General features: G+C 37.7%; 1 protein-coding gene and 1 pseudogene across 1 annotated transcript in view; one reads left to right on the top strand and one right to left on the bottom strand.

The window, feature by feature from the left end:
* Positions 1–7,313, bottom strand: part of LOC149204879 (small ribosomal subunit protein eS17-like) — a 64,251-nt gene extending 56,938 nt beyond the window's left edge. The window contains exons 1-2 of the mRNA XM_089394819.1: positions 7,155–7,313; positions 6,770–7,057 (exon numbers count right to left, since the gene is read on the bottom strand). Coding sequence (XP_089250945.1) covers positions 6,770–7,057; positions 7,155–7,157 — 291 coding nt within the window. The 5' untranslated portion in view covers positions 7,158–7,313. The remainder of the gene's footprint in view (positions 1–6,769; positions 7,058–7,154) is intronic.
* A 3,923-nt stretch (positions 7,314–11,236) lies between these two features.
* On the top strand, positions 11,237–11,974 carry LOC149204878 (ABC transporter B family member 16 pseudogene; annotated as a pseudogene).
* The last annotated feature ends 610 nt before the right edge of the window (positions 11,975–12,584 follow it).

The raw sequence follows: 12,584 nt of genomic DNA, 5'->3' as shown, positions 1-12,584 counted from the left end.
TGGACACCTTATGCTGCACATTGTATTGATTTGATGTTGGAGAACATAGGGAAAATTTCATTTCTCAAAGATATTGTTGAGTCATCAAAAAGCATTACAAAATTTATATATATTCATACATCTGTGCTTAGCTTGATGAGAAAATTCACCGACAACAAAGAGTTGGTGTGCCCCGCCATTACACGGTTTGCCACCAATTTTATATCTCTTCAATCTCTCTTGAATTTTATGTGGGATGTGAAGAGAATGTTTCTTTCAGAGGAGTGGCATGCTTTGACAATGAGCCACAAACCAGAGGGAGAGGCCATATGCAGATTAGTTTCATACCAGGAAGACTTCTAGGCGGGAGTGCAGGAGATGTGCACCGTTACTAAACCTTTGGTAAAGGTTCTTCGATTAGTTGATGGTGAGAAGCCCGCAATGGGCTATTTGTATGAGGCCATGGACGAGGCAAAAGAATCCATTCGGGCCTACTATGATGATAAGACAGATGAAGGGTTTCAGAGACAACTCCTCTTATGGGAAGTGATTGATGAATGATGGAACAACACACTCCATCGTCTCATTCATGCTGCAGGGATCTACCTGAACCCCGCATTTTCTTACCCATGTGGGTTCGTATTTGATGCTGAGATCATGGATGGATTCTTAACCTGTGTTCAGAGGATGGTGCGATCTTCAACAGAACGTACAGAAATCTCCAAAGAAATTGAGACATACAGGATGGCAAGTGGCACATTTGGCTTTGACATGGCTGTGACTAATAGGACGATTAAAATGTTAGGTATTTTTTAGTTTGTTTCAAATTTCATTGTCTCTTCAAGTTCATAACTTCATACTTTGCTTCAACTTTCAAATTTCATTTTTTTCTTATGTTTATTTAAAATTTTATTTGTAATTTTGTTGTAGATGCATGGTGGAGAATGTATGGTGCCAGGGTACCCCTTCTGCAAAAGCTTGCCATTCGAATCCTCAGCCAAACATGTAGCTCCTCAGGATGCGAGCGCAACTGGAGTGTATTTGAAAAAATACACAACAAGAAGCGCAACAGGTTAACACTTGAAATATTGCAAATTTCCAAATAATTTTTTGAATTCATTAAACAATATTTTTTTTATAATTATTATTTCATGATCTTTGTACAAGTTGGAGTCCCAGCGACTTAATGACATGGTCTACGTCTACTACAATCTTCGATTGTGGGTGAGTCAACTTGAGAGGACACCTGATGTGGAGGCCATATCATTGAATGGGATTGACACCACTGTTGCATGGAGGGTTGAGGTCGAGAGGCCTCTCATGGAGTCTGCCAATGATTGGTTAGAGCAGGAGGTAGTGGAGGGGGAGGAGGAGGAGGCGGAGCAACAGGAGGAGGAGGTGACACCACCTACCCGGGCTACCCCTGCCACCAGTAGAGGACGTGGTCTACCTCCTATAGCTCCTAGTTCTTTAGCTTCTAGAGCACAGCAGAGTCCACTGCCAACTCCATCGGCATCTACATCTAGAGGGAAAGGTTTCTCGCAAGAGGGGCAGAGGAAATCAGTGGTATTAGACTTTAGTTATTTGGTTCATTTCATTGTATATGACATTATGACTCATGATATGACTCATGAGATACATTATTATATTTTTTGTTGATATTTTGATGCTGAGTTGGGAGTCATGAGTCAGGACTTACTATTCAAGACATGATTCACTGTTATGTGTGATGTAGCACTAGAAATGATATTAAACATCTTATATATTAGTTCTTTTATCATATTTATGTGTCAATGTATTTATTTTATGTTGTAGATGCTTTAGATATTAAAAAAAATGAATATTTTTGTATGTTACGATTTTTTCCTGATTTTTCCCCTCGCCGATTAAATCCTGATAACAATTACTGCAACATTGCTTCTAGCACTATTTCTTAGTGCACTTGAGCTCCTATTTTTTAGGACCGCAACTCCATACAACCTACACACAACCAATTCTCCTAAATTATAACGCACTTGTGGCTCCTATTTCTTAGAACTTAATTCTTGCGCTCCATAATCAAGGCTCTCTCTCACAATCTCGTGAGCTTGCTTTGTCTCACAACCTCGTGCACAAAACAATTGTTTAATCCTTGTGCTTTCGTCCTTCTTTTACAGATTCAATCCATGCTAAATTAGGCAAATACAAATTTAGAACTCAAGTTGTGATAACAAGTTAGCTGAGAGTGTTACTCACTCTCCTTCCAATCATTCACTGGAGTTGTAGACTCATGCTCTCTCCAATCAACACTGGAGATCTAACTCGCTCTTCCTTCAATCAAGACTGAAGACTAACTCGCTCTAACTGAACTGCTAACTGCTAGCTCATTCTATAGTCAAACTGATGAAGACTCCACTTAACTAAAGCTCCAACTCTATGCATGTTAACTTGATGATTAATCCAGTAAACTAGAAATAACTCATCCTAAATGAAGTCTAACTCATGAGGACAATTTGAGGTCTTCACTGGCTAAGGCAAAAGCCAGGAGACCTTGCTCGCTACATTTTCAAGTGACTGCAAATAATTCAAAGAGAACAAAGTTTGATGATGTGATTGCGAAAATTCATAAAAGAAGAGAGGATCATAAAAGAAAATATTGCAAGCAAAGTTCAAAGGGAACTAGTTTCCCCTGTAGGTTGATGCCTACAAAGAAGGAGAGGGGATTGGAGTCTTCTGTAAGTTGGTGCATACAAATTAGCAGAGAGGATTGGTGTCTCACATAGGTTGGTGCCTACAAAGCATGTAATAGTAGATTGTTGCCTACAAAGAACAATCAATTAAAAGAATTTTGTGGTTTTCTCCCTAAAGGGTTTCCACGTATATTATGTGTTCTATGTTATACTTATGAGATTGATATTTTATAGTGCATGAATGTTTTAAATAAGTAAAATTTGTATTACACTAATTCATCCTCCCTCCCCTTAGTATAATTGTGAATCCAACCTCCCTTGTGGGCATAATAGATGACCACAAAATAGCAATGGAAAATCCATTAAGGTGATAGTAATGGTTGATCTCATTGTTGCTCTAAACCTACACTACCTAGTGAGGCTTTGCACTAGGCAGCTAGATTTTGCGATAACAAAGCCAATCAAGTCATCACATGCATGCCATCAAACTTGTTAATAACCATCTTAGGTAAGAACTAACAAGATATCCCAAGGAAATATGTCAAACCAAAGAAGGAACTCAATCTGGAGCAATATTGAACCCTGTATGGAACCTTGATGCTTGGACCTATTTTAAGATATTGACAAACATGTCCATTTTTTTGGGTAGTTGCTTAAGAAGTCGAATCTCAACTTCCAATGCAATGATCTTATAGGTGCAGGAGATCTCTATATTTTCAAAGAATGCTTGACATTCTTTACGAATTACATCCTTGACCTCATTGACTTTGTAGGAGAAGCCATGTTATAATGGAATCCAAATCATGTATGGCCTATGTTAGCTAAAAAAAGGGTATTGATGCCACTACTTGGGTACAAGATTTTTAAAACTTTAAAATGTGAAAAATAATAATTAGTAAAATAAAACACATGGAAACAACACATAAATCATGACACACAATTTAACTTGGAAAACCCAACTCGAGAAAACTAACATCAATATATCTAATTATGTCCTTGGCCAAACCCGACCAAGTAAGCCTACAACACTTACCTATAGGCACATTATAATGGAGTATCCCATGCCTTTTAAATCGCTTCATTACAAGCAATCCATGGGCTACCAAAACCACGGGCCCAAAAACCACCATTGTTGACCTAACAACTTTGACTCTTTCACCCAGTCAAATTTAACATAACATGCCCCCCTTTAAACGTCACTTGAGATTTCCCTTGCCCAATTCCAATCAAACTAGCTGAGTGAGCCTTCACCACTCACCTCCAAAGCCTATCCCCCTCAAAGTCTATAACCAAGGTATCAAGAATTCTACATGCTCTCCCCTATCATCTAAGTCTACATTCAAACTTCACAAGTAATTTACCAAGGGTGTGCATGCCTTAACAGGGCTTACAGTCATATGCCCATTTACATGTAATTGAATCTTCAACTCCATTATGATATATATTTTGTATTATTGCTATTTACCATGGTTAGTATATCCAAGAACCATCAAAAAAACCAAACCATAATCTTGATTCAAGCCAACATTGTGCATATCTCTCTTCCACTAGTCAACTCACTTCATCACTGAAAACTTTCAATCTGCAATTTAAAGAAAACCATGAGTTATGTGCTCCATAGAGCAAACTCTACAAATATGCAAAAACCCACATTTCATGTAAGTTGAACCTCTGGCACAATCACTTAAAAAAATCACGAATTTGACTCTCATCTCCAAATCGAGCAACAAATGCCTACATGTACATTAGTTTCATGCTTGATGCCAACCCAAATAGCCCCACCCTACCAACTCCATGCTCCATAGCCTCAACCACCCCACCTGCGTCATTCATGCTCACATTTAATGACCCCCGTGACCACAATCATGATCAAAGTCATGGCCACCTAGATCACTTGAATGCCACATCTAAATCATGATGCGGTGTAGGGCTTCCCAACATCATGACAAACACCTCTAGATCTTTGTGAAGTTGAGATCAAAAACAAGGGTTTGAGTTTCAAGCCATCCCTTGAGAAGCTTAATCGTTGTGTATATCACCCCCATCTACACCATTGGTCCACTCGCCTTCTATACTCAAGGAACACGTGAAACATGCACAAAATGCACTAGAGTATAACTCACTATCCAAACCTTATCAAGCATGTTAGGGTTTCCATGTTTGTTGATGATGGGAACCCTTGTTGTCATTGCAGTAAATGCCAAGTTCCATATTATATCAAGGATGACCACAAGACTCGAATAGGCCCAATTGTTCTATTGTTCCTTCAATTGTCCCATGGTTCCCTCGTGTTCTATGGTTGCTAGACCTCTACAACAGTCGTGCCCCATGTATGCTCGCCCTCAGCAACAAGCTCTCGTCCAATGCTTCCAAACTTGTGTTTTACAATCGGGTTTCTTCACATCCTGGCCTTTAGCCTTCAAACTGATGTGATCTCTTTAATTGAAAGGCTTCTTCTCCTCTTGCCCTACTAGAGCAAAGTTACTTCTATCATACATGCCACCTACCTTACTTTTTCATGGTTTTTCCCCATAACAAGTCATAAATCCAAGTTCTTCCTTAGAGTTGGTATCTGACATCCATACAAGCAGCTACAAGGGCTACCACAAGTCTTCAGTGACTGCATATTCAAGACATTTGGGGTCTATGTCAATGGTGACATATCAATCTATCAACAACAAATGCAAATATTGAATCCATAGTTAGAGAAATGCCTAGGCCCATCCTACTAGAAATTTCAAGCCAACCTCACTTTGATACCATATTAAAAATTTAGAATGCAAGAGAAATAATAATAAGTAAAATATAACACATGGAAACATTGCATAAATTGTGACACATGATTTGTCTTGGAAAACCCAACACATGAAAAACAAGCATCAACAGATCTATTATTGTCTTTGGCAAAACCCAACCAAGTGAGCCTATATCACTCACCTCCATGCACATGATAATGGAGAATCCTAAGCCTTTTGAAAGCTTCATTACATGCAATCCATGGACACGATACCATAAGCTACAAAAACCATGGGGTAAAAAACCACCATTGTTGATTTAACAATTTTGACTATTTCATCAAGTCAAGTTTACCTAACAAGGAATACATGGGAATGCTCAAAATGAGGATATGACTAAGGTTGGGTTGTTTTAGGTTTGTGGGTAGGGTTTGCATTTTTTGTGTTTTTGGTTGGCTATCTTTTACATTTTGTGACTTAGCTAGATTGCCAAAGAAAAATTGTCGCTATGAAAATAGTTGGGTGGATCAAAGGGTTCCAAAAATGTAATAAAGGATTCACTGTTAATACTAGCAAACTACAAAGATGGCATTGATGTCCAGTATCAAGAAATCCCCCAATACCACTTTGGGGTTGTATCCTCCAACTGAGATTAACAAAACAAAAAAAGGAGATAAAGGTAGAACCGAGCTTTGAACAATTTAGTTACACCGTTGAAAAAAATGGTATGCAACAGGTGCGACATTTCTAAAATTTGCATAATTGTGTCTGGATTGATCCAGTAGGTTTTTATCAAATTGTGAAAGGAAGAAATAACAAGGGATGTGTTTAAAGAGACGAGAATTCTATCAAATCTTCAGAGAAACACCATTTTCCAAGTCACTCTCTCATGTCTACAAGAGCGAAAGACTACACTGAAAATCTATTAGACAGATTTTATAATCATGTACAGATCAAGCAGCACCTCTTCCAAGTTAGTTAAAAGTGGATCTGGCAGAAGCATGCTCGGCCCAGAGGGAACTTGCTGCATTGTATATTGGCTCATTGGGTATTCTACTACCAGAAGTCACCACAATATGTACTCGTAGACAAGAATCCATGTGTCATGTATGTTGATTGTGGCCTATATGTGGATAGTGATGATATACGCCATCTAATTTGAAACTATCGATGGGCAAAGCAAATGTGGAATAAATGGCAAGAAGCATTTGATTTAGAAAATTTAGTTAGGGAGGGGCTTTACAGTGGCTTCCAATTGGCAACCTCATTTGAGATTGGATCTGAAGCTAAAGGGGAGAATGGCTAAACGATTTGATTAACATGTCGTAAGGCTATCTTGTCTGTGATTTTCCGAACGGATGCAGTTTATTTTCCTTCATTCCTTACCTCAATAACATCGGTTTTGATGGCAGACTCGTCGGGAACGAAGTCCATACGCCTCTCACGCTCCTCTTCTTGAAGCTTGAGAGAGATGCCTCGCACTGGGCCTCTTTGAATGCGCTTCATGAGATGGGTGCTGAACCCTGCAATCTTATTCCTCAAGCGCTTCGAAGGGATTATGGCCACCTCCTCCACGATCTTCTTGTTGGTGTGGAAGTCGAGAGTCATGCGAGAATAGTACCTCTCGAGCACCTGCCGAGAGGATTTCTTCACCGTTTTCGTTCTCACGCGCCCCTGCACAAACCGAACTCATTTTTATTATTTATTCGCAGTTCGCAACCTTCTCTAAGTTTAGCACGACAAATACAGATTATGATGGCGATGAGCTCACCATTGGTGGTTGAAATGAACTCTTAAGCAAAAACCAGTGGAGCGTTCTACTCCCTCCGTGGGTGGAGGAATTAAAAATCGAATCGTGGATTAGCGTTCGTTTTAGCGGGGAAGTGAAAGCCTAAACCCTATATTTTTAAAAGTTGGATGTAAAATAGAATCGTGGATTAGGGTTCGTTTTAGCCGGGTAGTGAAAGCCTAAACCCTATATTTTTTGAAGGTTGATGCTCCCATCCTATTGTAATGAACATATCGTTACTTTGATTAATTGGTTAGAAGGCATTGTTGTGGTATCTAAAAAGTCATGGTTTCTCCTATCCCCAAGTTGAAAGACCACATGCAAAGGTTGCAATGTTGTAGTGAATAAGTTAACCGTTAATTCATGCATATGTCCTATTATCATCTAATATGGACGTGAGGAAGAATAGTCACTTTTACTCTCGAGGAGGGATGGTCAAGTCCGTTACGGGGTGATTTGCTCATCAAATATATTAAAAAAAAAATTGTTTGTCAATATTCTCTGTTAAAATGATTGAAATGGATATTAAAGGTGCAGAATGTTGTATTTTAACTAGTAATTGCACCGAGAGGTGCAGAGGAACGTCGATAGGAGAAGTAGGGAATGTGGAAGGAAATTGTCTCTTTGTGTGACATGTCAGGTTACATCTTTGATGTTGCCTTATGGGTTGCGCAATGCCACACTGAATGGAAAGAACTTTCTAACCTCCAAACCTCAGGAACCACTCCAGTCCTTGCAATCAAAGGGGCTCGTGTCAAGTGAGATGTTTTATTATGTGGAAGGCAAGCAAACAATGGTAATAGTGATGTGGTTAGGGTGGTACAAGTGTGTAACTTGCATTTAAGTGCTTAGTATCGAGAGTGACGAGATGAATTTGAAGAAATTGTTAGCCCAAAGATGAAGCACATAGATAATCAATAGTGAGGTAAGCAAACACACACGAGGACTTACACAGGGGTTCTTGATTCTCACTTATATGCATCATTGTGAAATGTGTTGTATGAAATACTTGTAAGTGGTGCAACCATGAATTTGTACATATATATTTTTCTTTTTATGGGTGGAACTATGAAAAATATCGTAAAATGCTTCTCCATCGATGGTCCATCATCATAATGGACAAGCATTCCATGGAATCCGTTACTATGAGTTAGTCACTATAGACATTGTCATACACACACATGATGGTGTTTCAAAAGCTCCTTTTATAAATGATTCCAAGCCTCCATCTCTCGTCAAGGGTTCAATGTTCTTGGAGTACTTAATTGGCCCCATTCTTCCTATTATCTTTATTTTACGATTGGAGATTAAGGTTTTGCTTGAACTATCATTGCCAAATCTCATGCCCACTTCATTTGCCAAATCGATTAGAATCAATGTGATAGCATTATCTAACCTTTTTTCTCATCCTCTTTTGTGGAGGCTTTTTTCTTTGTGTTGATTTTGAATAGTTTCTCTCTTTGCTAGATTTTCATCTAAAGTTTTGTTGAAATAATCACCAAGTCAATGTAATACCATTAGCTACCCCTTCATTTGGGCTTCATAATTCCCTCCAAAAAAAATTACAAGTTTTCCTTTGCCATCTTCAACATTTCTCGTTGTCTCAACCTCATATGTTTACATTTATACTTTTCACTTCTTCATAATTGTATGGAATAAAGTGGCATTCTCTTTGCTATTGTCTTTTAAATATATTTCTCTTATTGCATTACACTCTTCATTGAACTATGAATGTAATTTAAATTCTTTTAATGTTACTTTTCCTTTACTGAAGGTTTTAGCTTTATCACTTCCCCTTCTTATTTTGAATCTCTTCCATCAACTTTCCACGTAGATCTACTTTTTCATTTATGAATAAATATGAATTGAAGATCTGACAAACACTATACATACATATATATTGTAACATACATTTTTGGATCTAAAGCATATGCTCAATAGGCTAAGTTGAAATACAAGCCACTGATATGAAATGTTGAAATCAATAATATTGGATTTGAAATGTTGAGATCTATGCCATTATACAATATATATTTTACGCGTAGTTTAACTCTTCTCTATTTTTGCCATTTTTCTAGAATAATTTCCAATTAATTTTGGATGAAATCCAACAAGGATTTGTTGAAACTGCATGTTTGAGATTTGTAATTTCCACAATTTGAGTGTTGTTGAGGTTTTTAAGAGCATTGAATCCATTTATGCATTTTAAAAAATAAAAAATAGAATCTCACCAAAGTTTGTGTCATTGGATTATGATGGAAAACAAAACATAGAATAATTAAGCAATGTCTATGTGTGTGACCTAACCTATAATTTTATTATTATTTTATTGTATTTAAATAAAAAACCATATGGCTCAGTTGACACAACATGTTTTACTTTACTACAATGTGCAAACAAGTATCTCGGATGCGCATAAAATATTTGAAGGGGGTATTGAAGCACGACAATGGATTCTTCGCTGAAAAGGTGTTGGGTGTAGTTTTTATACCTATTTCCTATACTTTCTTTCCCCAGTTTTGATCCTCTTTCCCTTCAAGCCAACAAAACTTTACATATTAATTGCCTTTTCCTTATTAAGAACAACCTATTTTGCCATCATGTTATTTTGCCATTTTTATTGAATATAACGATGCAATATTCCTTTTTATGACTAACTGGGGTAAGCATTGGAGAAGTCTTGTGCATCCTCTCCTCTTTTTCAAGTGTTGCTTGCGAGAACGAGGTTATGGAATGAACACCCGCATTGATTGGTCTAAGAGCAGGATGGAACATATTGTTGTTACACTCTATGTGTTGTTATAGATCTTGTTGTTACACCACGATGTTGTTACAGGTGTCGTTGTTACACCATGTTGTTGCCACAGGTTACCGTTGTTACACCTCAAGTGCCGTTACAGGGTCGTTGTTACCCAATGATTATTGTTACATCCCAAACCGTCATTTGATCGCAGGATGTTGTTACACCGTAGTTGGCAAAGTCGTGGGTACTATTCCACACAACAACTACTGGAAGTTATGAATTGTTTATTTTAGCAGTTGTGATCTTAACCAATGTATTTGAATAGCATTTGTATTTAGGAACTGGTTATAACAATTTCTATTTTATGATCAGCATGAGAATTGTGAGATTCTCATGACTGATCTATTCTTGATTTTGGGTATGTAATAACTATAAGAGAAACTTAATCTCTCATGTATGGGGAACGACATAGAGAGCACTGTTATTTTGATCTTGTAACTTTTAATTGTTTTTAATATCAAAGACACTGTGGTGATGTTGTTGTTGTTTCTAAGTTGATTCTTTAACTAATCTCGTGTTCATTCCTACACCCCTGCTAGGGAGGAAGGGCCCTCCTCTTTAGCAGGGACTGCAGCGGTAGAGTAGTTGTATATTATTGTTTCTCTCTTTTATTGTTTGTATGGTTTTCTGTTGTCGTTGTATAATTTATAGAATATATCTGCTTCAGTTCCATAATTATGTCATGTTGTTACACCAATTTGATTAAGTAGTATGGTAATTGACCAGCTGGTGTAGTTATCAGTACAGTGTGTGGCGCACCTTTGCTCTGGTAATCATGAAGGGATTTCATTTTTGTAGAGTGTTTTAATTTTTGCATGAATGATTTAGTTTCTGCAATTGATTTAGCGGCATTCTTTACTGTTTTCTATTTTCACTCTTTGTTGTAGCGTATCAAAACAGATAGTGCAAACTCCATTGAAATAACAGACCTACCCTGGGTTGACAATTAAATGGTTGCAATCTTGGTCAATTAAGATTGATTAAAACAACACTACAAAAGGTATGTTGGTTTGTCTCTCTCTTAGTTAATTTGTCTTGTTCCCACTCTTCAGGATTTTGTTTTTGTTCTAACTCTACATGATTTTTGTCTCTTTTAAACCTAAAAATTGGTTTTACTAATTCTCTTATCCATCTTCAGATACCCTGCTTCATCATGAATATGTCTATGTTCGTGGGGACTTATTTTGTGACATTCTACTTGACATGGAGACTCACAATAGTGTCATTTCCTTTCATGATCTTGTTGATCATTCCAGGATTAATGTATGGACGGATTCTGGTGGGGACTTCTCTCAAGTTGAATGAAGCCTATAATGTAGTTGGGAATATTGCAGAGAAAACTGTGTCATCGATCAGAACGGACATTTCTTTTGTTGGAGAGGAGAGGACAATGGCCAAGTTCTTCGATGCGCTCAATGGAACTGTAAAGCTTGGGCTGAAACAAGGTCTTGTCAAAGGGTTGGCAGTAGGAAGGGGAGGAGTCACCTTCAGTATTTGAGTGTTTAACGCGTGGTATGGTAGTAGATTGATTATGCATCATGGCGCAATAGGAGGGAAGATTTTCATAAGTTCAGTTTCTCTACTTCGAGGTGGCTTGTAATTTCTTTGTCCCTGTCAATTTTTCTCTTTTGATTGCTTCTATAATTTCTCCAAGGATCTCAAACATAATTTATGGAATAATTGATATCTTTGCAGATGTCTAGGAATTGCACTTCTGAATCTCAGATCTTTTTCAGAAGCATGGGTTGTTGGTAAATGCATCTTTGAGATGATCGACAAAGAACCCATCATTGATTCGGATGATTTAAATGGAGAAATATTGCAGGAGGTTAGAGGTGAAATTGAATTTAGAAATGTTGAATTTGCATATCCATCTCGACCAGAGACCAAGATATTTCACAACTTTTGTCTAACCATTCCCACAAGTACGATCGTTGCGTTGGTGGGAGGAAGTGGGTCAGGGAAATCTACAGTTGTGGCGTTGATAGAGAGATTCTAGATCCCCAAGCTAGAGAGATTTTGTTTGATGGAGTGAGCACTAAAGCGCTGCAATTGAAATGGTTGAGCGGATGTTATCCAGGATTCTTACTTTCGAGGTTGGGTGGTTCGACAAGGAAAAGAATTCTAATCTTACCTTTGTTTGAATGTTTCTAGCCCATATCTAATCGTGGTACAATTTTCTAATAGCTCAAATGCTCGAATGTGCTTTTGTGATACAGGTGAGATCTCTGGTCAAAGATCGTATATCATTACCTATACAAATTGTGTCGGTTGTGGCAGTCGCCTTCAGGTTGGGTTTGATTATAGAATGGTGTCTTGCAATTGTAATAATAACAGCGCAACCTTTGGTAATATTATGTTATTACACCAAAAAGGTTATGTTGAAGACCATGTCTCTGAAGGCTCAAAAAGCTCAATATTAGGGTAGTCAACTGGAGGAAGAGGTTATTGCTAACCATCACTATTAGTGCCTTCTCTTCACATGACAAGATTCTTCGTCTCTTCAAAAAGACATAAGAAGGCCCTCAAAGAGACAATTTCAAACAATCTTTGTTTGAAGGAATAGTACTGGGAATTTCTCAATGTCTAACAACATGCAGTATGACCTT

Source organism: Pinus tabuliformis, chromosome 1_2 (genome assembly GCF_031772625.1).
Source record: "Pinus tabuliformis cultivar Carrire ecotype Pingquan chromosome 1_2, CPIR1, whole genome shotgun sequence".
NCBI classification, from domain to species: Eukaryota; Viridiplantae; Streptophyta; class Pinopsida; order Pinales; family Pinaceae; genus Pinus; species Pinus tabuliformis.
This window is presented reverse-complemented; position numbering and strand designations above follow the sequence as displayed.